The following is a 27889-nucleotide window of genomic DNA, read 5'->3' as shown; positions in this document are numbered from 1 at the left end:
TCTGTATATATGGTTTTACACATGTTGCATCAAATATTGGTCTCATTATACTACAATAAGTTATGAGCAACAATTTCTATTCCTTCTTCTGATTTTCATGTTTCATAATGTTTTGGTCATCTGATTATCGTGATGTATAGTCCTTTCGATGTATGTTTTTTTGTTATCACTGTATTGTTATAAGTTATATGTTGAATGTTTTTTCTGTACTTAAATTGAATTATTGTATTTGTTCTCTTTCTTCTTTTTGTGGTGCTCACCTATTTTGAATTTCAAACATGTACAGCGATTTTCACAACTACATGTACTATGAATTCTGATTTTATATGTTTAAAAAATAGAATATATAAAAATCATTTGTATTGAAAATGAATAAAATATAAAGAATTTACTGGTCTGACTTGTGGCTTATGTACATTATAAATACATGGTTTTCTTAATTTAGATTTGGAGAAGTTTTCTGTTTGATTATTCCCTGCCTTCTTCTCCAATCATATAGTTAATCAGGGACCCTCTCTTTCACTTTGGTGATTTTCTTCTTAATCCCTTCCTCCTCAGAAGCTGAGGGAAGCTCTGTTTATTACTTTTTTGTGTGAGGTGGCCTTTGCTCCACTTGCTGAGATGAAATGTAATTAACTTGGCCCAGCAGGGTGACAAAAAGCCTGGCTCTGATCATGAGCTCAGTCAGAGAAATATGACAATTTTGGGCGACCTCCTAAAGTGTACTTGTAGGGTCTTAGGACCTGTGAATATAAACTGGGAGCACACTTTCTACCTCCGTATCATACCACATGGGACTTTGTAGGCCTACGGGAAGCGAAACAACACTCTCGGGCAGTTCCCCCCCATATGTATAATAAAGTGTCACTGCAGACAAACCAGTAATTCAGACTGACTTTCCCTCTGCGTGCCCACTAATATTGTAAGGTCAATATCTAAGCCTGCAGCGTTCCCTCTGTGCCAGGCTGCCTGTGCGCAGTTATTGGGATGCACTCGGTGGTAGCCTTGGACCCACAGCCCACACCAATCCATGGCCTTCACCAGTGTTCAGCATCGCCAACAAGAAGGCACCATCATCTCATAGTCTGATACTTTGGTGGTTGGCAGCATTAAAAGTCTTGGCATCCATGGCTGTATTGCAGTACATTTGTAGAGATATTTGCAGTTGAACAGACAGGCACACACACACATCCCATCTTCTTTGTGGGCACTAATATTGAAAAAAATGTGATAGGTTGCCCAGTCATCAGCAAGCAACCCTTAAATCAGTCATAGAGGCAGGCCCCTGCAATTGCCATCAACCACTCTAGAACAGCCAGTAGGCAGATGGATTGCTCTGTTTTATACAGATACCTGGCTAAACCCTGATTTGTATCATAATATTCTCAAGACACTTGTTCTTATCTTAACTTTCCCAAACTTGAGAGACTCGAGAATAAAAACATTCTGCCATCTAAAAGCAAGTAGACAAGTGTCAATCAATCAACACATAACAATGCCATCTCAAAATAAACAAGCAAGTACATACCGATTATTTTTTTAGCTGAAATACCTTCATTTAGCCACCGGAAAACTAAAAATAATTTGCCTTGAAATGTACATAATTTGCAGTGCCTTATAATTGTCTCTCTGCGTACAGGTATAAAATGAATAAATGTGCACTGTTTTCTGTCTTTCACCGATACACTAACGGAAATGTATTATTTTTATTATTTAGAGAAGCTCTTTTTAATAACCACCAGTTTTTCCTTTTGAAAAAATCCAATTGGAGGAGGCCACCATTTTGCTCCAATGTACAGAGCTATCAAGCTTCCCAGTTCCATGTGTGACTTGATCATCGGTGCTTTGCAGCCCCTTGATGCCATTATCCAATCAGAACTACAAGTCCCACAATACCAAGTAAAAAACCTGGACCTGAGAAACTTGAGAGATCAGAATATATTGATGCCCCACCCATTTAACATTCCATTCAAAATTTATTTATATGCAAATAATGGATAAAGAGTCATGTCATCATCATAGTAAACTTTATTTGATCTATTAAGATAGACCATAAAAGTACAAAAAGAAAATATTACAGTACAATAAATAAGCAACGATATGATTTCTTTTTTTTTTTTTTTTTTTTTTTTTTTTGAAACCGTTTATTGCAGTTTATAGAAGTTACAGGTATGGGCCTACAACCACACGGCCGGCCGCTAGAGCATCAAAAGCATATTACATACATACAGCAAAAAGCTTTCTCAGCGGTGCACAGTAGGAAGACAGGAGTGATCAATGGTGCAGGCCTCACAGCTCCATGCCCACAGTACGGTTCCATTTTCTTAACGCAAAACAACGTAAACAAACCACAACCGCAAGGCAACCCTCGATCCAAAGTGACAACACGTGCTCCATAAGTGGGGGATCCAAACCAGCAGCAAAATTCTGAAGAGGGGGACGGGAGTAGATGAGGGACTGGGGGACCGCGCGCACGCGGCCAAGGGAGGGGCGCCATCTAGGGAGACGGAGCCGGCGAGGCCGCCGGTAGCAGCGGCGGCTCACAAATACCCCCGCGGTAGGCGTTCCAGGGGCCCCAGAGTTTCATCCACGCCCCAGGCTTACCCCTCGCCACATACACCACCTTTTCACGAAACATACACCAATCCATATGCTCTTTCCAGGCCGACACCGCAGGGGGCCTCTGGGATCCCCACAATTGGGCAATATCACGCTTGGCTATCATGTATCCCAGAGTCACCCACCGCGCCTGCGGGACCGAGTAGTCATTTGGTTCCCAGACATTCAGCAAGCATCTCCTCGCTTCAGGCAGCAGCGCGACACGCGTAACCATTCGTAGAACCTCATGCACACCACGCCAGAATCGCTCCACCTTCGGGCACTCCCACAGTATATGCATGAAAGTCGCCAACGCACCACAGCCACGCTTACACATTCCATCACCGGCAAAACCCATACGTAAAAGCCTTGGCCCCGTCACGTAGACCCGGTGAAGGATCTTGAGCTGGACGAAACGAAGGCGAGCCGGGATGGCCACCTCTTTCGGAGAGGCCACCGCGGAGATCCAATCCTCGTCGTCCAGCTCCAGCCCGTCGGCAACCCAAGCCTCGCGGAGACTAGTCAGCAGACACGATCTATCGTTAATCAATTTTTTGTATATGAGGGAGATCGTGCTGTCCGGGACATGGCCATCTAGCACTCTGTCCTCCAGGGGGGAAGACTCCGGAATGGATGCAACATCCGGGAAGACGGAGCCCAGCGCATGGCGGACCTGTAGGTACCGAAAGTACTCACTGCCCTGCAGCTGAAACTCCGCCTGCAGCGTCTCAAAAGTTTTGAATCCCCCCCTCGTCCAGAGATCTCCCACCGTGCTGATTCCGATCGTGTCCCACTTCTCGAAGCCCTTCGACGTCCACAGGGAGCCCAACCTCTCAGATGCATACAGCGGAGACGCTCGGGTCAAACGGTCCTTCCACCCCATAGCTGCATTAGCCGCGTGCCAGACACGCACCATGACACGCGTCGGTCCCGTCAAACGGGAGTCGGGCGCGCCAGAGTAAAGCGCTCGATTATAATCGCCACCGGGCAGAAGCGTCCTGTCCATCTCAAATGCCGGGTTCAAGGCGGGCCCGTAAAGGCCATGATTAATTGCAGCTAGTTGGGAGGCCCAGTAATACCGTTTGATGTCCGGGAGGGCGACCCCTCCATCGTACCACGGGAGCGTCAATTTAGCCAGAGCAATACGCGGCCTCCCGTCCCAGAACAGGCGCCGCTGGAGGCCCTCCACCTCGCGAAAGTAGCGTGCCGGGACCAGGTCCATGGTATTCTGGAGGGGTAGAGGAAGCGCGGCAGGGACATCATTTTAAATAAGGCCGCTCGGCCGAGCGGCGAGAGCGGCAGACGCCGCCAGCGCACCACGTCCTCCCTCAGACGCTGGAGGGGGGGCAGCAAGTTCCGCTCATAGCGGGCCTCCGGGTCAAGAGTGATATATATACCCAGGTACCGGAAACCCTGGGAGGCAATCTGGATCGGACAGTCCCGTGGCAAGACCGGGGCCTCCCCGGAGAGCACATAGACACAGGATTTCGCCCAGTTGATGACCAGGCCTGAGTTGCGACCGAAGGAGCGCAAAACATCAACCAGGACGATCAGTGACTTGCGCGGGGAGGCGAGATACAAAAGGATATCGTCAGCATAGAGGGACACGCGGTCCTCATGCTCGGGGGTCCAGCGGAGACCACGGATAGAAGGGTGCCACCGCAACCACTCCGCCAGGGGCTCCATGGCCAGGGCGAACAGGAGAGGCGACAGGGGACAACCCTGTCGCGTGCCCCGCCCCAGCGCAAATGGGGCAGATACTCGCCCATTCACCACCACCTGCGCCAACGGGCCCGAATATAGCAATTTGACCCAGCTGACGAAACCCGGGCCGAACCCAAACTTCGCCAGCATCGCCCAAATATATGGCCATTCGAGCGTATCAAACGCCATGGTGGCGTCCAAGGACGCCAAGATGGCCGGCTCCCGCACAAATGGGACACGCGCGAGCACCCCGTGTAAGCGCCGCAGATTAAGCGCCGTGTTGCGGTGTGGTATAAAGCCCGATTGGTCTTGGTGGACCAAATCGCCCACCACGCCAACCAACCGGTTGGCCAACACCTTGGCGAGGATTTTGGGCTCCGCGTTCAGAAGCGAAATCGGCCTATAGGATGTGACCCGCTCACGGGGCTTCCCCTCCTTATGGATCACCACAATTGTAGCCAGACGCTGGTCCGGCGGGAGGGAGCCCTGCGAGTGGGCCGCCAGGAACATCGCGCGCAGGTGGGGCGCCAACACATCCGGGCGTAGCTTGTATAGCTCAATGGGAATACCATTGGGGCCCATGGCCTTGCCGGATGCAACCGAGCGAATAGCCGAGGCAATTTCGTCCGAGGTGGGCGGGGCATCCAGCGAATCCCTGTCCTCCACCGTAAGGGAGGGCAGTGCGATGTCCCGAAGCAAGGCATGGGAATCTTCCTCCGAGCAGGGAGAAACCGGGGAGTAGACTTCGCGGAAATAATCCGCGAAGCAGGAGACAATGGCTTCCGGCTCAGTGACGCACACACCATCCACGCTCTCAATCAGAGGCACCACGCGGCTCGCTCTTTCCCTCTTGTCCAACCACGCAATCAATTTGCCATCCTTGTCACCCACATCATACAATCGCCCCTGCTGCTCTCTACTGAGGCCCCTGGCCGCCTCCGTGACGAGGGCCCGATAGGCCGCCTGCTTTAAGTGCAAAGCATGCAACTTGGCGTCTGTTACCCCGCTCCCCAGGTCACCCTCCAGTTCTGCAATCTCGGCCTCAACCCGGGTCACCTCCTCCCGCTCGCGCCGCCGGGCATTGGAAATAAAGGAGAGGGCCTCCCCTCTAAGAACCACCTTGAAAGCCTCCCACAGGGAGATGGCAGACGGGACCGACCCCACATTCTCATCGAAATAGCGCTGTAAGGATTTGATCAAGTCGGCACGAATGGTGGGGTCGCGCAAATACCATGCATTGATCGGGGCCACTCTGCCATCCCCCCTCGGGAAGACATCGAAATGCAACAACAATGGGGAGTGGTCTGAGATACCCCGTGCCAAATGGCGCACCTCCCCCACCCTCCCTGCCTGGGCCGCCGGGACAAGGATGTAATCAAGCCGCGAGAGGCTACCATGGGCCCCCGAGTGGAAGGTGTACTGTTGCAATACGGGATGCTTTAAGCGCCAGCAATCCACCAGGCCCAGCGTGTCTAAAAGGCCGGGCAGCCACGCCTGTGCCCGGGGGAGGTCCCTAGGGGGATGGCGATCCATAGACCCAGAGGCAACCGCGTTAAAGTCCCCTCCAACCACCAACAGGCCACCCGGAAGGTCCAGAAGGAGGCGCCCCAGGTCCGCAAATGTAGTGGCTTGTAACCCAGGCGGGACGTACACTGATATAAAGATAAACACTCTACCCTCCATTCGCCCCACCAGAACAGTGTAGCGTCCCCTCTCATCATGGCGCACCTCGTCAATCTCCAACGGGAGCGAGTTCTTGACCATAATACCCACCCCCCGCGAGCCCGAAGTGAAGCCGGAGTGGGCCGCCAAACGATATCCCCGCCGATTCATTGCATGAAAGGTGTTACCTATAAGGTGTGTCTCCTGCAGGAAGACAACATCTGGAGAAATACGTTTTAAATACTGCAGGACCACACCACGCTTAATCCTATCCCCCAGGCCGTTAACATTCCATGACAACACAATCAAATCCCTACCCCCCATCATACGTCAAAACAATCGGTCGCCCCCCACCGAGCATCTTAAAAACAACAAAACAGTTGCGGGTTTGCCTTGCGGTGCTAACAAACAACACACCCCCCCCCACCCCCCGGTCCCAACAGAACTCCCCCCTCCCTGCACCCCTGCATGAGCCCAGACAGCCCCCCCAAAGTGCAGTGTGCCTGTCGCCCCATAGCTAAGTACTAACTAGTCCCCCCGAGGAGGAGGGAAGCCCCCAGCAGACCCCACCCGACCTCCATGGGAGGGGAACATACGAAAGCAATATATGGTAAAGGAACAATATCCAGAGCAAGGCCTATACAGTCACCCCTCAATTCTGATCCGGCGGGCCCTCCCCGCCAGCCGCGCCCCCCCCACCCCGATCTCCAGGCAAAGTATCTAACCAGTCCCCAGCCGCCTCGGGCCGGTCGAAGAAGTGCGTACGGCCATCCACCTCCACCCTCAGCTTAGCCGGAAAGAGCATTGAGTACTTGAGGTTTAGGTCCCTTAGGCGACGTTTAATACCAAGAAAGCTCTGTCGCTGCTTCTGGACCGCCGGAGTAAAGTCTGGGTAGAAGTGTACATCCATGTTATCCAGCCTGACCGGTCCCTGTTGCCTGGAGGTCTGGAGGATGGCGTCTCTGTCCCGGAAATTAAAAATCCGGGCAATAATAGGCCGCGGCGGTGCACCGGTCTTAGGGCGGCCCCCAGGGACCCGGTGGGCACGCTCCACCGCAAAAAGCTTACTCAGCCCCCGGGGCTGGAGATGGGTCAGGATCAGTTCTTCCACGAAGAGATCTGCCGCCTCCGCCTCTCGGCCCTCCGGCACACCAATAATGCGAACATTGTTCCTCCGGGCCCGACCCTCGGAATCCTCCAGTCGCCGGTCCATCAGGGCGCTCGCCTGGCCAAGCCGGCGCACCTCCTTCTGGAGGGCCACCACGTCCGTAGTGAGGCTCGTTGTGGTGTGGGCCAGGGAGTCAACTCGGTCGTTCGTTTTTGACAAGTCTGCCCTCACAAGGCCCACATCCACCAGGACCGAGTCAATTTTTTGCGCCAAGGTATCGAAACGCTGGTCCACTGAGGCCTTCATCTCTGCGATGGCGCCCATGACGTCCCGGAGGGTCAGATCCACCGGTTGGGCAGGCGCCTCCGTCGGGCCCACCAGGGATGACCGCGATGTCTCCGGAGAACCCTTCTGGAGCGTGTAGCGATCCATACTATTGGCCTGGTGCGCCGTGCCACGGCGGGTTGTCTTCATCTTCGCCCGGTCGCCATCTTGTTTGGTGGACATGCTGGCCCTTCCACCGTCGTGCCAAGATCTCCAAACGGGCCGCCACACCAAATCACGGGTGTCAGGGGGGGGGGGGCGGGGGCGACCACCGGGCCGCGGGTCAACCCACCGCCGGCGGGTCAGCCGGGCACCTGGACAAGGCAACACCACCGCACCCCGCTCCGCAGCCCGACCCCGCCTGAGGCAAGGAGGGCGCAAAAGCGAAAGTGAAAGTGCGGGGTACGCGAGTCGCCCAGCCCCGCTCGCCGCTGTTATTCACTTCGTCCCCGGATCGCCCCACTACTCCAATCCGGGGGGCCGGCGAGGAGAAGGCCGCAACCTTCAATCGATGCTCCCACCGGTGTTCGGGGTCCGATTCGAGCCCAAAAAACGGGTGGCGCCTCAGCTCGGGTTCACCGACACAGTCCCCTCAACAAGGACAGGATATCGCCAGGATTAATTCAGGAGGTCGCGGAGGTCCTCGGGAGCCTCGCACCTACGCGGCCATCTTGGTTGCGCGCTAGGCCCCAAATGAACGATATGATTTCAAATACATTATTAAAAAAAGGAACCATAAAATGGCGATATTAGGCCTTATCATCAAACTCCTGTCTAAAACATCCTAGTGATAGTTTTACATTAAGAGCTAAGATCAGAAATGAGGGGGGTGGGGGGGGGCAAAAACCTGGTGTACTCTATGCAAAGAGCAATGTCATTAGTGAAGCCTACCATAGGATACTGAATTGGCAGATTATTTTTTTTGGGAGGTTAGCTTTAATTGTGGCGAATTTACTGTTAACTTCTGGAAGAACTGGGGTGTGTTCCAGAGCTTGTATGCACGGATAGAGAACGTGTGGCCTGCTCACCTTATATGTCGAAATATTGGGATACACATAATGGGTCATTTCATTGACAGCAGTTGTCTAGAAAGTTGGGATATTTAAAAACTTGATTGAAAAAAGCTAAGACAAATGGTCCTCCTTGTGGACAATGCTGAGAGACTTGTATATTATAAGTTCATTAACTCGAAGCCAAAGCAAGGTTTAATATAGTTCCATGATTTTGCCTGTCAAGGTTTAAGAAAACTCTCTGAGCTGTGTTTGCCCCTCGAGGTGATTCTCCACTGGTAATCATGCACTGTCAGCAACATTTAGTAGGGTAGATCCGTTCGCCAGGCTAGCTGCTCTTTCTGCAGTAGGCTTAAATCTGGAGCTCTCAGGCCTGAATACTGTGCTGAGGGGGGCCCTTGCAGTTCGGGCCCCCCCCCCGCACCACGGGGGCTGCGGGGCCTGTGTTACACCACTGGGTTGTTCCTGTTTAGGTCTTGTTGTTTAGCCTGCTCCAACCAGGAGGATCTCTTATTTGTGTAGTTTAATTTTAAATGGTTTAAGTATATTCATTGATCACTTTGTGGGGGGTGGGTCCTGAATCAACATATTTACTTGAAGATACATGAAGTAGTTTCAATGATAAACTTTGAATTGTCTGCATAGTTAAAACAGATGATTTTCCATGATTTAAGGCGCTGCATCAAAAGGTGTTTGTAGATATTCGACTAGGGGCAGTAGGGGAAACAGTGTATTATGTAACAAGAATTCTTTTCAGATGAGATAAATCGCCAGTATTCTCAGTGGCGTAACAAAACTTGAGCGTTGTCCCCCCGCAAAGTTCATGGAGGGGGACCACCATGCTCTGGACCCAGTCAGGCACTCTCAAGCCATGCACAGTGCCGGAGGGGGCCCCATGGAGCTCAGACCCCCCGCACCGCAGGGGCTGGGAGGCTAATGTTACATCACTGAGTATTCTATGACACAGTGAGGCTCATATTTTACATTGTTGACACAGTTTTGTATTAATATTCACTTTATGTATGAAACATTCAGCTTGCCAACACACGTCCCCCCCATAAGGTGCGCATAGGCATGGGGCTTTTTCAAGGCTAAAACTCTCTGTGATCAAGTCTCCTAGCATTGATAGTCACAGTTATATCAGATTAAGACCGTGGTCCTACCTCGTTCAACAGTTTTATTGGTCCAAAGCATGTTTAGTAAGTAGAGGTCATGGTCTGACATGCCAGAATACTGCATCACGTGATGATGAAACAGAGCCATGTGGTCTCAAGCTTAGGTGTGGTCAGGGAAATGAGAGAGGGGAGAGGGAAATCCTCGAGTGGAGCAAGGGTTCAGGTAAAGTGTTGTCAAAAAAGAAAAGAAGGCCCTGAGTTTAAGTCGGAAAACGGAAAAGTCACTGCGGTCAGTTTCCGACGTGCTTGTTTTTTGTGTGACACAGTCTCTACGGCCTACTGTGTCATAGTTTACTTGAGATTTATCTAATTTGAAAAAAAAATCTTGCATAATAAACTGTCCACCCTACTTCCTGTATCTTGTCACATGGCCCCTGGGGATATTGTCGTCTTCTCCAAGTTAACATGAGCATGCTGAAGACAGTACACTGCTTTACACACGTTACTGCATGGCTTTATTTTTGCAACTTTTGATTTTCACATGGGAACCGACTGCTGTGTGCATTCTCTGCAGGTTCCTGGGATTTAGTCTTAACGTTGTGAGCAAGGTCGATAAAATATGTCCCTTGTTATTCTGTTCTGGTCAGGCCCTAGCACCTAGACAAAACATACCAATGCAGCTATTGTTTCGAAAATGGTACTTTGGTCTTATTGGGATACATGCATGGGGGCAGACACTCGGAGAGGGACCTTTCCAGGGAGAAGAGAGAGACATCACCTATGATGTAGAACTACCATCTATAGTCTAAGGTATGAGGTCTTCAGACAAAGCCCAGAGATCTTCTAATCTATATAGTAATACAGCTTCTAAGCAAGGGGAGGGAGGTAAGGCTATACTGTCTTTTTATGATGACATCTCCTTTCATGATTTACGGACCAACTGCTACGCTGACCGTAACTGTATTATGCATTTTTCTGCTTGTTGTGGCACGTATATTGCATACTATAGCACGTTAGTTAAAATAAATATTTTAAACTTGTTTGTGTCTCTGTCAGATCTTATTGTGTACAAGTACAAGAGTGCGATCGAAAGGGTGTGTCTTGCAATCGCGATTCCTGAGAGATTCAGGAGTGTTGTGTTCTGGGGTATCTAATCACTTGTTTCTCTGTGAATGAATAGAAGAGCAAGTGAGACACTATAGCTAGGCGGTCCTGGGCTCATGGGTACTAAGGTGGTAGGATGACTCAGTCCCTATACACTAAGGTCCCATCATCCTACGCATAGTTCTGTTTTTGGGCAGAATCCCTGCAACAGTCTGAACCTGCTTTTCTGGGTGTAGGGGTAATGCAGTGACAGATTTCACTGCAGAAGAGAGAGAGCAAGAGGAAGACTCCTCGTTACAAAAGATACCAATGTGAGGCCTACTTGCCTTCTGTGTATTTGGATCCCAGAATGTAAACAGACCAGATCTACGGCTCCTCGTATGTATATTTATTGGCACTCGTATGTTAGGACTACTGGAATATGTTTGCAATAGTTAAATTTAAAACTAATCACTCACCGTTGTAAATGTCATTAGGGACGAGAGAAGCTGTAACTTTTCATCCTGTAAAGCAAATTAATTAAATTAGAAATCACTATACAGCTTTGCAGTTTCTCCAAGCATACTTTTCCATTAGTGAGTGAGTGAGTGAGTGAGTTAGTAAGTAAATGGGTGTGGCGTAAGTTACTGAGCATGAGTAGACAAATCTGAAAGAAAAGGAGCGTGGGTTGTGTGTATTTGTGTGTGTGGCAAATAAGCAAAAAGAGAGGAGTGAGTACAGGTGCGGAAATGCGCACACTGATGTGCTAGTGAGTGAGTGAGTGAAAGAGCCTGCACTAGAGTTAGAGAACAACTGTGTCCCATACAATAAGCGAGAGGTCATGAGCCAATGAGAGTCTGTGTGAAAATGAGAAAGAATAAGTGAACAAGCCAGTGAATGACTGGGTGAGGGTAGTGGTAAGTTTGTGAGGTAGTAAATGAATGATAGTGAATCTTAGTATGGGTGAGGGATAGCGAGTGTGAGAGAGTGAGTGGGAGTGAGAAAATGAATGAGAAGTCGATAATGGGTGGTGTTTCTCATATCATCCCCATTCTGCACAATAGTTCTACACACCCATTGCCGCATTGTCTACCCTCAACGACGACATTGTTATTATTCACTCCATTGATGTATAATATGTCAAGACATGGAATTTGTCTACCTACGGATTTCACAAATTACTTATTAGCACAACTTGCAAATTGAATCTGGAGGCTGGAAACCCAGTTTTAGAAAACAGGTCGAGATGCCTAAAGGTCTAGAAGACAATGTCTTAAGATAAGCTAATTTTCTAACTAGAGACACATGAGGAGCTTCAGGATATGAGATGTGCTAATGTTTTCCCACTTTAAGAATGGTTGGTGACCGCAGGCCAGTGAGACTGACCTTTGAAGGTGGGCAAATAAATTTGAGAATACATTGAGGATCCTTTACGACATTGATTCTCCAGGCATAGGTCATGAAAGAAATATCAAAACTGATGTTTTTGACTGTATGATTTTATATTTAGAGGGAGGGAGCAGGGCCAAGGTAAGGAGAAGTAACACCTGTTTACCCCTCCCCAGCATGCAGTGGCATTGATGCTATTCTTAACTGAGGGTTTACATGGATGATAGCTGTGCCATTTCTACTACTTATCGCTGACTCATCCCATTCTTTTTGGTGTTAGTATATTTTTCCACTCTTTTCATTTTCGGTTTTAAGGCATGGGCAAAGTGGGCAATTGCCTAGGGCCCCCAACTTCCAGGGGGCTCCCTGGGAAAGTAAACTTTCTCTCTTCAGCTCACCTCTGTTTATTTCTATGTTTGAACCTCTCCTTCTCTCTGCCAGTGGCGGCTCCTGTGCTAAGGCTGAAGAGCGTCCTCCTACTGCTTCATTTGCCAGCTAAATGCAAAAAATAAAATGATAATACCGTTCGTTATTATCATTTTGGTTTTTACATTCAGCCTTCAGCTGAAGCCGGGGGAAGGGGGACAGGGAGGTGGGGCTGGGCTCCCCAAGCGTCACAGGGAAAGGAGTGGTGGCTGCACCTAAAGTACTCCTGACGCTTTGATCGGCCCACTCGGGACGGTCAAAGCGTCATGCGCACTTTGCATGTTCTTCACCCAAGCTACATTACAGCCTGGGTGGAGAAAATGCAGAGCCTGCCTGTCCCTGTCTGAGCACCGAACCACGGCACTCAGACCAATCACAACACTGCTAAGGCAGCATTGTGATTGGCCAGGGGATTCTGGCAGGCTGGGTGCTTCCTGCAGAGTGGAGAGGAGGGCGGAGAATGTAGAGACGGCAGTCGCGGGCGGCAGAGAAAAGGTAAGTGCAATTTTTTAAATTAGAATTTCCTTCCCTCCGACCCCATCCTACTACCCCTGGTCGGTAGCAGCCGCTACTGCCTCTTCCTCTGTTTCCCTTTGCACAGCGTCATCTTAAAGGTTTTTGGGGACCTCGGAAATACATATTTTAACTGGTTTTGAGCTAGAATTAGCACAAAAGTGGGTAATAAAATTCAAAGTTGTAATTGAACAGGGGGCCATAAAGTATGTCTTGCCCAGGGCCCGAAAAATCCTTAAGATTACATTGTTCCCGGACACAAGCTCTTTTAAGTCACCATGACTGTAAGCTAAAGTCAACATGCACTCATTCAACCCGGTCGATATTTTATGGGTTTCTTCATTGCGCCATGGACCTGAGTCACTGACCTAGCCCTTTTTTTCCTTGAGCACTGGGTTGAAGTCCTCGGGATGGGGTTGTTACTTACCCATCCTGTATAACTTTGGGCTTATGCACTGAATAATAACATCTAGTAACGATGACCCCATAACTGCATATTGGTTGAAACGTTGTTAAATTCACAGACATATAGACCAGAAAAACAATTGCCTAGAGTAGACTGCTTGGAAGAGCTGGAATTGATTTTCTTCCTACATTCCAACAGCTGAACAACTTATTGGTGTCCTGCCCTCACACACAGCTTTCACTCATCTCTAGTATCAATATTCCGTGATGACATCACAGACACTCTGCAGCCTGCTGGCACTGGAAAGTTCCCTGAGTGAAAGCACGCTCAGCATTCACATGGTCACTCCAGTGAAATGTAAACATCACTGTAATTTAATATTAAATCTGATTCAGCATAAAGTAAATACATTTGACAAAGAACAAGGGGACCCTACTCATACAGAGCCTGGTTATTAATTATTGGACAGAAACAATGGCTCGTATGACTTAATAACCAAATATGTAATACACAAAGCCTAATGGCAATAACAACAAAGGGTTAACGTGACGTCAGAAAGGAAAATTGACCACACACATTAGAACCTTGGTAACAAACATTGTTCTTTATATTTACAATGAAAAAGTTTTAACTAAAAAACAATTTCACAATATACATTCAAAAATGACAGTTTCTTTAGAGAATTCTAAGAAGTGTCCCAGTGAAAAACAGTGATAAACCTAAGCAACAAAATTATAACAACAAAGTGCAACATATAAAGGTTTCAATTGTTCATTACATGGGCGACCAAAAAGAGAATTATTAAAATGCGGTTCATCAACACTTATTTATCATAAGTGTTGGATACGGGTTCGCCTCATAAATCTCGTCAACGACGTTTCGACCCTATTTACAATGGAGGGTCTCTTCAGGACAATTTAGTGCAGGGACACCTGAATGATAATAATAGTAACCAACACGTCAGAAGAGTGTCACCGTGCTAGGAGTAAAACAAAATAACTCACAGAGTACCAAACCGGGTGCCCTGTGAGGGTTAGAGCAGGAGGGAACAATTCCACAATCGATATTTGTTTCTCATATGCCCAATGAATTCTTTTAAGCGCAAGCGAGTAGGTGTAATAACGATGAGGCTAAAAGATAAAGCCGTAGTATGTCAACCGCGAGTTCAATGTCGCTGGTATCAAGCGGACTGTTTGCTGTTTGCCCAGACTAGCGCTAGACGATAGCCCGTCTTCGTGAGAGTAACTCCCGATACCAGCGACATTGAAACAAATATCGATTGTGGAATTGTTCCCTCCTGCTCTAACCCTCACAGGGCACCCGGTTGGGTACTCTGTGAGTTATTTTGTTTCACTCCTAGCACGGTGACACTCTTCTGACGTGTTGGTTACTATTATTATCATTCAGGTGTCCCTACACTAAATTGTCCTGAAGAGACCCTCCATTGTAAATAGGGTCGAAACGTCGTTGACGAGATTTATGAGGCGAACCCGTATCCAACACTTATGATAAATAAGTGTTGATGAACCGCATTTTAATAATTCTCTTTTTGGTCGCCCATATAATGAATAATTGAAACCTTTATATGTTGCACTTTGTTGTTATAATTTTGTTGCTTAGGTTTATCACTGTTTTTCACTGGGACACTTCTTAGAATTCTCTAAAGAAACTGTCATTTTTGAATGTATATTGTGAAATTGTTTTTTAGTTAAAACTTTTTCATTGTAAATATAAAGAACAATGTTTGTTACCAAGGTTCTAATGTGTGTGGTCAATTTTCCTTTCTGACGTCACGTTAACCCTTTGTTGTTATTGCCATTGGGCTTTGTGTATTACATATTTGGTTATTAAGCCATACGAGCCATTGTTTCTGTCCAATAAAGTAAATACATGGCAGAGAACAGCTGGAACCCATATTTCTGCCAAGAAGCCCTCCGAAATTCTAACTGTGAGCCTTCCAGACACTACAGATAGTCAGATGTTGTGTGAAGCATTGGGGTGATCAGGGAGGTTAATGCTCCTAGGGTGGAATTCACATAGAAGGAAAAGAGCACTTGTAGGAGAAATCATTTCACATGATTGTTGAAGTAGCTGTTTATATCAGTGTGTGAGAGGTAAGGGTGGGCAGAGCTGGCCTAGGGCCTCTACGTGGAGCTCCACGGAGTTTGAAAAAAAATCTGTGGAGCTCCACTTTGCTCTGCTCCCTCCCCCCTCCCAAATTATTTACATTTTTTAAAAGAAGGCACTTACCTGTGTGCCTGCCGCTTTCCCTGCCTAGTCGCTCTCCTTCCTGCCCCTCGCGTCCTTCTTTAATGAAAAAACCCTATGTTGTACATTGTGCGCATGTGCAAGATGTACAATGTAGGAGTTTTTTCATTGAAGAAGGACGCAAGGAGCACGAAGGAGAGCGGCCAGGCAGGGGAGACGGCAGCCACGCAGGTAAGTGCCTTCTTTTTTAAATTTTAAATAATTTGGGAGGGGGCAGGGGCTGGCTAACTCCACTCCGCAACGGAGTCGGAGTTTTGCCTACCTCTGCATTTGCAACGGAGCGCGGAGTAGCCAAATCTCCGCAAACTCCGCTGATGGAACGGAGTTACCCACCCAGGGGTTAGTGAGAGGTGCTGCAGGCTGGTATGCGGACTAAGTCATTTAGTGAAACATTTAGAGTTCCACATGTTCAGTCGAGCCATTGGAAAGGAAGGTTGTTACATTATCTATTTCATTTCAGGTTAAACTCAAAGGTCCATATTTATCAAAGGCTTGTGTTGCCTTAGTGTCACGCAAGCACAATACAAGCCCTTAAGTGATATTGTCAAGCAACACAAAGCTGCCTTGTATGGCCATGAGTGCCTTGGTAAATCTTGAGTAACACAAGTCAGCTCAAGTCTCTGCATTGCATCACTCGGCACCAGGAAGGCATTACATGGGTGGATTGTGGGTGTTCCAATGCACCAACCCATGTGTTTGTCGCATTCCCCGATTTACTAACACTAGTACACCTGAGAACCCGTCAAAATGCTATGCCTTTCTTGGAGAGGGGCAATGAGGAGAAATGTTTTTCTTTCTCCCCGTTATTACTCTTTCTAAGTGTGCTGCATTCTGCAGCACACTTAGAAAGAGGAAACTGCCTCTGAGGATTGTTTTTTGTGCAGGAAGATGCCCCTTCTAGCACAAAGCAATCCTGTGAGCAACGCAGACCCCTTGCACCATTGTGCAAGGGTGCCTACATCAACACTTAGTAGCTACAAATATATAAATAAATATTTATTGTTTGGACATAATAACATATCAGTTACTAACATCAAAACAGATAAAACAGTCAACTATTCCAAATTATAGACTTACAATGCCATAGTAGATTAGCATGAATACAAACAACATGTTCTATGGATTCGGTCTCATAACCACATAGCCAACATGATTTTGTTGCAAGGCACTTACTATCCCATGAACCTTCAAATTGGGTGATCAGGATATATATGAGTCGATGCCTCAGATTCTTGGATTTGCAACTTGGGTTTAAAGTCTTAGATAAATAGTCCTGGTGAGTAATCGTATATGTGTCAAAAATATAATCAGAATGCTGATATTGCAATAACTTGGTCAGATCAGTCTGTCTAACATTTTCCCTCAGGGACCTCCTTATGAAAGCCTTCTAAGCAGAGCATCAAAAGCTGGAAAGGAGCGGGAATGAAGGTAAACTATTTTGGTTTAAACTTTATTTATTGCTATAAGACTCAAGGCTGACGAGGGATACCATGACAATTGCATCTCATTGTATATATGATGCTTCAAGGTGTCTTCACTGGCATTAAAACACTCACACGCATAATTTAAAACTGCTCCTATATGTTGTGTGTGTAGCGAGGGTAAAAATAGTTCCAGTAGATCAACAAAGATTTAGAGAATATAGAGATTATTCAGTTCTGTGATTGATTTATCTTTGAAAACCAAGGAGGCATGCCAAAGAGTTGGGATAAGTTTGCTGTTAAAACCTCAACTGATTGAAGAATAGCCTGGCCACCACAGGTCTGGTTCTGGTGCTCTGCAAATGGTATCAATGTGATAACACTTCGGTTGTACTCCATCCTTTGAAATTGCTTTACACTTAGACTCACTTTCTCTAAGGTTGCCAAATTCACCCTTAAGTTTTGTTGTGTACTGTCCTACTCTTCCCATGTACTAGGATCTCATCTTGGAAAGGTCTCCCTTCTTGCGGTCCACTCAACACATTCAGCATCATGCTCTGGGATACTTTGGAAGCATTTGCTAATCAGAACCGCATCCTTTTGTATTGAAAGGAGCCATCCAGGGTTATAAACGCCTCTCCCAGCTCAATTTGCTCATTCGCACTGTTGAGAATTTGCTTGTCAATGCACTGAAGCAAGCATTTCCTATGCTCTTTTCAATGATGCTCTGAGGAGCAGCGTAATCACCTAGAGAGGACTGGGCAACCCAAGAAGGAATGAGGGCAATCACATTCCAGTTCAGCACTAAGCTCCCTTCAGCATACACCAGGTTGCCCAGCCAGGATTGGTCAAAATCAGAACAGAAGACAAAGCGATGGGATGATTGAAGACATTTTATAATTTATTGTATCGATTATCCAATCTCCAATAGGCCAATAGGTGTTTCTCGATTACTTATTACTTCATCAGGGCCAAACATATATTTGATCAATCGGTTAGCAGTATTAGTATTTTCAATACTTAAATACATTTTTTGAAATTCTTAGTATGTCACGCAAGTGTAAATAGAATCCTTTCTATTTCTGCAGTAACCGGCATGGTGCCTCTTTGTGACCGGTCTCTAGTGAACCACCACAAGTGCACCAGTGCATAGAGAGAGCTGGAATGTACCATTTGTTAGTAAATTTGGTGCATTCCTGCCCTCTCCATTTGATGCAGCAAAGCAAGTCATCTTGCTGTGTTGAACTGTGTCAAATCTTGATAAATCTGTCTGTACTTTTGTAAACCGAGACTGCTCTCTCCCTTGCTCCTTCACCATCTACTCCAAACTGTGGCGATTGGTATCTCTACACACAAGAGATTAGGTATATACAATCAATCCATTCAAGAACTTCAAGTCCTGAAAGACTATTTTCTGTTGCTAGTAACAGACAGTTATCAATTTTAAATTCTTAATGTATTTAAACATTCAATATGCCTAAACTTTGAGGGGAAAAAAACTTTTCTCTATGCATACAAGTTTGGAAGAGGAAAAAGGAGCGATTTAGCAGAAAAGTACATAGAGTAATAAAAAAGGAAAACATGGAGAAAAGACAGGGACCCAGGCATTCCTACTTCAGCCCCTAACAGAAAGACACTAATAGCCATATAATTCCCAGTCTAGGATGATTTGATAACATTGCTTAAGAATATTTTTTCTTTCTTATGTCCTCTAAACTTAGTAGATGACGATATAGAGCAGATTTTTATGCTTAGATTTACCAACAATCAATTCTGAATTTGTAAAATATTAAGGGCATCTACACAAAGTTTTTCTCAAAAGCCAGCAGCTGGTGCTGACGAATATCAGGACTAATACCATGAGTGTGTAATGTTGATTCCACCTCATACCTCTTTTCTCCACCACCATACTCTCCTTTCTCCTTCATTTCACTCTTGTAGGTTCTTTTTCATCCTTGCTTTCTCCATTTGTCCCTATTTTTCTGTCTTTCTCTTCCTCCTCCTGTCCTCTTTTTTTCTCATTGTGTCTATGTGTTTGCATTTATTGTTTTGATATTATGCCTACAAGGCAACACACATTTATCTCTATGCATACAGGTTTGGAGGAGGTAAAAAGAGCAATTTGGCAGAAAAGTCATTAGAGTAATACAAATAGAGCAATAAATTATGATAAGAGAGGGACGGGGGCAGCCCAGACAGAGGCCTTCATAGAGCTCCTAATACTGAATTTGAAATTTCTTTGAAGAATGTCATTAACGGCGTAAATCGCAATGCACTTTTTGACTGTAAGTGTTTATGAATCAAAATGGCTCCTTTTATGTCTGCCATTCACATAAGGATACCAAGCAGGTGTAAAAGCTTTTACTACTGCGTAACTGCATGCACAGACTGTATAGAATTTTTTCTCTCCCTTTGTCTCTGAGTTTATATTTATTTTGCTTGATATTATGCCGACAAGGCAACACAAACAGTACACATTAATACACCAAGCAATTAAATTACTATACATTTCAATACTTAAAACAGAATTAATTATAATAGAAGGTTCTTTTTGTGCACCAATATGGACTGCTCCCCATAACAATAAAATACATTCCACTTTATGTGTCTATAATATCCAAATACCCACTCATAAAAACAATTCACTAAAACACTAAGAATGACAATACATTATCCAATATTATATCTCGCATATTCAGTCCATGCATGGGATATAAACTCCTAAAAATACACGATACAACCAATATAAAATTAGAGATTCTCATTATAATAGCATACTAGTCAATTTATCTATCTGTTCTGATACAATAAATACAACGTTCCCTACACCATAGCATAATCTTATGTTATTACAATCTAAAATCATTTTCAAAAGTTCATGACCGCTTCAAACCTTTAAAACTCTAAAAACCGGAAGTAACAAACATTTCCTGTCTCTAACAACTGTCACACAAAAAACAATTAAGTGAGCTAATGTTAGAGGAAATTGTTTGCAGAAATGACTAAGAGGGATATCTGCTCTATCCGGATTAGTCATCCTCCAATATAAAAAAGCTGGCACCTGGCCAAGCCTGACCTTTACTGTCCACATTCTGATATTGGTGCTGTTAATATCAAGCAAATAGGGATCTGGAACACCTCCGTAATATGTGTCTAATAGATGGGACAAATTATTTCTTTTACCCACATCTTCTAAATCAAAATGTTTAGATTTATCTTTAACCACACATTGTATAACCCTCTCCCGTTGGACCACTGATGTGAACTGTATATCAAATGAGGGCAGTATATTAAAACTTTCCACAATATTGTGTACATTTAAGATCCATGATGCGGTTTTATTTAAATGTAGATAATATTTAGTTAACTGCCTCAGTGATCCCTCAGCTGCATTAATAAAAAAGACCCAAAAATTCAGGATCCTTTGCTGGTACTTAAATGTTATATTAGTAAAGCCCAGCTCAAGCCTCAATGCACTATTAACTGCACCTCTCAAGAAGCCTAACCATCTTTTCCAAATATTAATTTATATAGTCATAAGATGATTGAGGTTTTTCTCCAAGAGGACTTCCCAACCATACAAGAGCAAATTGACTACATTTGAGTTATAGGTTTCTTTGAGAACTTCTCCCCATTTATTGCCCAGTTCGGAGTCCATTCTTTGTAATACACCCGCTATTGTAATTTTATCTGTTACTGTATTTACATACAACCTACTATCCCTGACGAGGCATTGCAGTGTTTTTTGGCGAGCAGCACGCTAGTCCAGAACCCAAAGGATCAGTGGTAAATTAGTATAGGGAAAGATACGTTGTTAATTTGAGCAGTGGACATGTGAGTTCATAGCCTTTGCTTTTACCTCCCGTTGTTCAATATGTGCTTTAAAATTAAGTATGTGTTGAAAAAGGAGACCCAACTACCTATACTCCATCACCACCTCCAATTGTGCACCTTTTAGCAACTACTTCAGATTTTTTTTCCGTGTAATTCTGTTGGAAAATACCACCATTTTTGTTTTGGAAACATTTATTATCAAATCATTCACTCTACAGTATTCTAAAAATGCATCTAATTGCCTCTGAAGTCTTACCGGAGTAAGATCTGATAAAACTGTATCTGCATTATATAATGAAGAAATAGCATCTGCCCCCAATTTCGGTGGAAAAGAAGGCACTTGGCTTAAACCTGTTGGTGCATCAGCAATATAAATAGAAAAAAAGGAGCTGATATACACCCTTACCTTAAGCCATTGGGGGATATATATCCTCCTGGATAACACTCCATTACTTCCCATTTTAACTCTTGTTCATGACCTCTCAAGAAGTTGGATTATCAATTTTAACAATCTAGGCAGAATATTCAAATTGGGCATTTTTTCCCAAAGAAGAGGCAGATTAATGGAATCAAATGCTGTATAAAGGTCAATATATGATACATAAAGAGCACGTTTTCTTTAAATGCATAATCCTCTGCCCACGGTTTTCGTATTAAACATCCATCCACAATCGAGTGACCACTACGGAAGTCCAATTGTACCTTGGGGATCACTTCCTCTTTTATGTCCACTCCTCCAATAATGGTAAGAGATGCTTAGCACAAATTGTACTCAAAATATATAATAAGGCAATTATATGATAACTCTTATGAGACTTACAAGACCACTTTTTGTATAACGAAATGCTTATAATTCCTTTCCAGGATTCCGATGTATCTTGACCACTTATTATAGCTAAAAACACAGGGGTAAAAACTTGGAACCACAAGCTCGAGTTAAGTTTTATTATATCAGCAGATAATCCAACTACCCCTTGGGCTCATGAGCTTTTTGACTTTTTATTATTTCCTCAACACCTCTTACTGTGGGACTTAGGGAGTGCAGCTCTGTCGGCACAATATTGATCTTTTGATTTTGAACGCTCTTTATAACATTCCTATTACCATCTTTTAGCTTGTAAAGCTCTGTTAAATACTAAACGCATTCTTCTTCAGTTACCGAGGTTGCTACTGGTTAATTCGAGGACCCTAAAATATTATTCACTGCATCCTAAAAACCTTTTGTTCTTCCTCTACAAATAGCCATTATAACATTTGTCCACATTTTCTGTTTCTGTTTCCAGATATATCTTTTCTTATTTCTTTTCTAAACTCCTTCCTATGTTGTCTAATGAAAGCCGCTTTATCAGCTCCACCCACTTTATCGACCTTTCTTTTTTTTTTGTTGAGATCAATCTTTTCCCACTCCTGTGGAGATCTTGGTTTACTCTTACATCCCCTTCAATTTTTTTAGAGCTACTGATGCAGACCCTCTTACAAAGGATATCAATTTATCATATTCTTTCAAAATAGCTTGCAGCAGTTCATTAAACGGGTCTCTCAAAAGTTTATAGATTTTATTCACAATCTGACATTTCAATTTTTCAATCCATATTATCCTATGCTTATTCTTCCATCATATTGGGGAGTTAATCTGCCAACAATCCAACATATATATACCATACTGTGCAGTGTGAGAAGAAGAGTGTAATGATCACTGCCAATTAACTCCCCTATTTCAAAATATTTTACCAGACTGAACTCTTCAGTGGAGATGATAGCATAATAAATTAGAGTGGTCGACTTCCCATTATCGAAAGTGTTTTCCCCAGCTGATCACCTTTGCACTTTTAATTTTTTATTTTCATATTCAAGCTATTCAATAAAGTGACCGATTTCCTGCCTTTCACGTCCCCATGGTTTTTAGCAAGAACCAGACCTAGCATCCCAAATGCATGATACTTTTTCTACCTGCAAGTGATTCATCGCTGCTTTGCTGGGGAACTTTGCATTAAAATCTACCACGTTTGGTGAATTGATGTCCATGACCTATACCTTATCTTCTAACCATTACAAACTATCTAATGCAAACCTCTGATAATCCTTGGCTTGAATGACTATCTTGCTATCCCAGTTGCCTTGCTTAGCTTCCAACCAACACGTTGAGGTCAATTCAAAAGAGAAAAACAAACAATCTGATCCTTCAAAGCCACCTCCACATCTGATGCCAATACTTCTAAATGAGTACAGCACATATCTAGAAAGCAATGTGCACTGAGGATAAAACAAGCAAGTGCAAGCCGGACCCTTCTGCACCGTGGCATTCACATGACCTTGCCCACAACAGACACTCAATTTATAGACAGGAAAGAAATTCAATGGAAGACAGAACCGCCAATGACCTCAAGCTACTGAAGTTCCTCCATATTACATACAGACAACTCAATGCATCAGCTAAAGCCAAATACTACATCAACACAAACAATGAAGTTGGCAACAGAAGCAGAACACTCTTCAAAACAATCAGGCGTTGCATCAACCACTTACCTGATGCTCTTATTCCACACTCCATGAGCAAGTGTAAGGCAGAGGATCTGACAGCATATTGACAACACCAAGTCTGCTTCTCTTCTGACACCACATCTCAGCACTGTGTCCCACAATGGTCAACCATCAAACCCATGTCTCTCGAAGAACTTGCCAACATTCTCAACACAAGTTTAAGCCACTACCGATGAAGATGATGTCTTACAGTCTTCTTTCATCAAAGTCGCCTCTGGAAAAGCTCTCTCACCAATACTCGCCATCACCAATACTTCCTTCACTCAAGGCAACTTCACTATCCTTCACTGATGCGCTTCCTACCTATCCAACCAATACCAGTTTGTTCACATGGGTACCTCCAGGGCCCAGAAGATTCTGATTACTTGTGAATTTCACAGGGTATCATCTTGTCCCCCATTATCTTTAATCTCTACATGGAGCCCTTGTGACTCTGCTCACCAATAACAGTGTATACATTAACCAATGTGATCATGACATACAACTATATTTGAAAGTCTCATCTACTCCATACAGACATCCAAAGCCTCAAAAAAGGCTTGCACCTCATCCATTCATGAATGTAAAACATCTACCTGAAGCTTAACCCCAACAAAACAGACTCAATAACAACCAAAACAGAATCCCTGCCATTCATCAAGAGCAACAAACAATGAATGCCCCACATGTGACTCAACAAGATGAATGTGAACAGATTCAAACAGCAAATTTCATCCAATGCCACATCACTTGGATTTACCCTGGACATCAATCTCACTTTCAAGAAACACATCGCGAAGAAGACCACAATGGCCTGGTCTGAGCTCTCTCTGCTAAAGAACGTGAAACCATAACTCCCAAATAGTGCCTTTAGAACTGCCACACAAACCCTCTCAAAGCTGGATGGTGTGATAGTGTGCTCCGCTACATTGCCTCCCATATTCCACACTAACACAGCTTTCAGTGCATTCTACAAGCTGCTAGCATATTACATAGAGAACCTGAAGAACTATGAATGCATCACCCCCATCCTGTTGAAACTCCACTGAGTCCCCTTGCTGGCCCTTCACCAGCTATAAAAACCATCTGCATAAACTATAAAGCCATCATGACCTGCCAATCATGCTGACAAGCTCACTATCTCCGGTGGATCTCGGCATACCCACAGTGTGAACTCCAACCGAGTGGAGGCAAAGAAGTGCAAAACGAGAAAAACAAAGTAACAGACTTCCATCTATGCATCCAGTATCTAGAACGCTATTCCTGTATCCATCAGGTTCTGTCCCATTAGTGATTAGTGATCCAATTTAGGAAAGAGCTGAGGGCACCTCTTTAAAGATGAAGTAACAGTCAATTTTTTCTCAGAGAAACCAATCACACGTTCACTGTGTCTTTGCCTCTGACCTTGTACAGCACTCTGCTGCACTTTGAATAGGTTCACACTATATAAATATGCCTTATATACATACAAGTATATATCACATTGTCAAAGTCATGAATTTCAATATTGACATGAACTACCATGTAATGTACAGTTCTGCAAGGAAAGATCCATGTGAAAATGTTTAGTGGTAGAAAAGCGCTAACAAAGATGACAAAGAAGCACTTCTGCACCACAGAGGGCTTAATTGAATTGATAAGTCAATTGAAGACATGTCTGCAGGATTTAACAAGACCGTGGATAATACATGTAATGATATTAAGACTGCACTTTATATGGCTTGCTACACGCTGCAGCAGAAGATGGGCCCGGAGGAGGGTGCCGCCCTCCAACGGCCTAGAACACAAACACTGTGAGTAGGGACACCGAGACGGGCACCTGGCGGTGGAGGAGGTGGGGCCCGAGTCCCGGGACAGATGCGGGGAGCATTTAAATTAAAAAATACTAAAGCACCGGCAACAAAGAACAGAGGCCTGAGAGCAAGTGGCTGGGGTGTCGTGGAAGCATGCCAGCTGAACAAGCAGAGGCGCATAAGCATCGGTCACAACTGTGGGGGCGGATATGGAGACTGAAGAATATGGACGCCCCCCAGAGCAGTAGAGGGAGTGCACAGGATCTCGGAGGGAAGCAGCGTCAGACCCCACCTAGGACAGTCTCTAAAAAGAGGGCTGGGGCTGAACTCGACCTGCCTCAGCAAAAGCCAATAGCCAGTAGCCAGACATCAAGGGCCTGGGGGCCCTTATACAGCTGCTAACATCAATGTATTTATTTATTTGAGTTTTATATAGCGCTGGCTAGACCCGGAGGTATCAGAGTGCTTTACATAAGCAAATAGCGTGTTACAAGTTGCAAAAGTTTCATAATAGTTACAGAATGAATAAGTATACAATACAGGATTAATTTAACGAAAACGAAAATCAGGAGCAGAAAGACCAGGAACAGCTGGTAATCCACAGGAAGGAGACAGCAGCGGGGAAGAAAGCGAGACAAATGTCGTATGTTTGGCTGGGTAGGTGACTGCTATAGCGGTGTGCCAGAGCCAATCTCCCTTATAACTGTCGGAGCAGCTCCACCGGGAATCGGCCATGTATGCGTTTCGGGCTCCGCCAGAATAGAGTGAGGATCAGGAGGAGATCAAAAGTTTAGAATCCAAAGACGGGAGGTAGGAGCTGGTGGGGATGGCAGGATAGGAGAAGGAATGTGGTTTGGCATCCTTGAACTGAAGAGGGGTAGAGAATGTAAGCCTGAACTTCAACAGAGGTTAGTTCTCAGTAGGCCACCCATAGGGACATTGAAGAAATAGAGTCTGGGCACCATGTTAGATTCAGGCGAGTACCGGGTAAGGAGTCCTACCTCATCTAAAAGGACATCTTCCCTGTTCGGTGGAGATATCTTGGCGGGTGCCATTTTGGGGTCGGGCTCAGCAAGATCCGATTTAAAAGTAATTAGCAGAGTTAGAAAGGGGATTAATTTTGGTGCCAGCAGGTCCTCTAAACACTATTTGGATCGAGTGTGGCTATTTTCTGCTCCCCCACTCACTGCCTCTGAAGCGCGCCCGCTGAGGATCTCGGGGGGAGCTTGTCGTGCTCGATTGCCCCTCCCTCTCCAGCACAACCATACCGTAGCAAAATCAGGGGGTCAAGGGGCCACAAAGTGAAGAGAGCGTTCTGCGAGGGAAAGGTGGAGCGCGTTCCGTAGGCTTCAGTCGCCATCTTAGGGTCAGGTGGCTATGATGACATGAACGCCGAAAGTTTCAAAAGCAACACTGAATCAGGAAACAAAGGTTAACTTGCCTTGTCTGGAAATAGTGCCAGAAGAAACCTTACAGGACGGGCACTCCGGCGGGTAGTTAGGTTGATGATCCTGTACTTATTGAGTTGGTTGTAGAAGTCTCTCGTCATCCGCCATTATGAAACTTAGCGTTTCTTCATCTGACGGGACCTCGGCGGTGATTCAGCCCAAGTCAGCGCCCTCCATCAAGCTGCGAAAAGATCACCGTGGTAGCGCTCCAAGCGTCGGCGTTGTGGGGGACTCGGGACTCAGAGATCAGGTGGCAGCTCGAATGGCCCCAACCAGGAGGGGACCCGGGCTAACCACTCCAGAACCGTAAGGCGTCTTCGATGTAGAAGAAGGAAATCAAGATGATGCACGCATACCTCAGGGAAAGGAAACAGTCCCGCAGGGGAGAAGTGTGTCAGATGGCGAAGGGACAGAGGTTCAATCCGCCAGGTGGAGTCGCCGATCATCCGAGTCTAAGGGCTCAATGCTGCCGAAGGGCGGCGAGGCAGTTGAGGCAGGGGATCTCGGAGCCTGGGCGGTCGTACAAGCAGGTAGGCCACTACGAGAACATAGATCCGGAAACAAGAGGCGTTCGATGTAGGTAGGTTGGGTGGTGGAAGTCGGGTAAATAGGGGAAATTTACCGATTTGGAGATCTCCAACCCAGGAGTTCCCAAGTCGTGCTCCTACCCGGCGGCCATCTTGATCAAAACTCCAATTTCAATTATCCAAGAACCCAAGGGAATCCTTGTGTGCCGTTCTCTTGGGATGACTCCTGCAGCTGGGACACCATAACACCACCTGGGACACCTTGGAAGCGGTGGGGGACCCCTAAGGTGCATCTTTCTGGTCCTGGGAGTGTCCTCTTCCCTCCCCCTCAAGGGACATTCTGAGGGGGCCTGCATTACCGTGCGAGGCATGGGTAGCGGAAGGCTGGACTCGGGCCCTCATTGATATACCGGTTGCTGAGGAGGCACATTGAAGCGACGTCCTCCTGTGAGACCCCCCTCCCGCCTCGCTGGGTGGAGTGCAGACGCCCAGAAACCTACTGTGAGCACCCACTGACAAAGGTTGGCCTGTCTCGGGCCCATGATACTAGTCCCAGTGGTGCATAGTGAGAGTAACGGGCTCCCCCGGAAAAAGGAAAACACAGGCCACTATTCTTTGCCAAAGCAGGAATCAAAATGGGCAAGGACAAAGACGTCAAACCTTCCAGGCAGGGGAAAATGGACCGTTATACTAAAGTGGTCACCCCACCCCCAGAGGAACAGCCACCAATCCGTAAGGAT

At 45.6% G+C, this 27889-nt stretch overlaps 1 protein-coding gene across 3 annotated transcripts in view; it reads right to left on the bottom strand.

Moving 5' to 3' along the window:
* The window catches only part of LOC146776234 (5-hydroxytryptamine receptor 3A-like), a 309675-nt gene that overhangs the window by 153090 nt on the left and 128696 nt on the right, over positions 1–27889 (bottom strand). For 2 of the 3 annotated variants that reach the window (XM_085637642.1, XM_085637644.1), the window contains one exon: positions 11084–11128. The exons of the other annotated variant lie outside the window; for it this stretch is intronic. In XM_085637642.1, coding sequence (XP_085493768.1) covers positions 11084–11128 — 45 coding nt within the window. The remainder of the gene's footprint in view (positions 1–11083; positions 11129–27889) is intronic. 3 annotated transcript variants of the gene reach the window in all.

Source organism: Triturus cristatus, chromosome 12 (genome assembly GCF_964204655.1).
Source record: "Triturus cristatus chromosome 12, aTriCri1.1, whole genome shotgun sequence".
Classification (NCBI taxonomy): Eukaryota; Metazoa; Chordata; class Amphibia; order Caudata; family Salamandridae; genus Triturus; species Triturus cristatus.
Note: the sequence above shows the minus strand (reverse complement) of the source record. Positions and strands in the feature narration are given on the sequence as shown.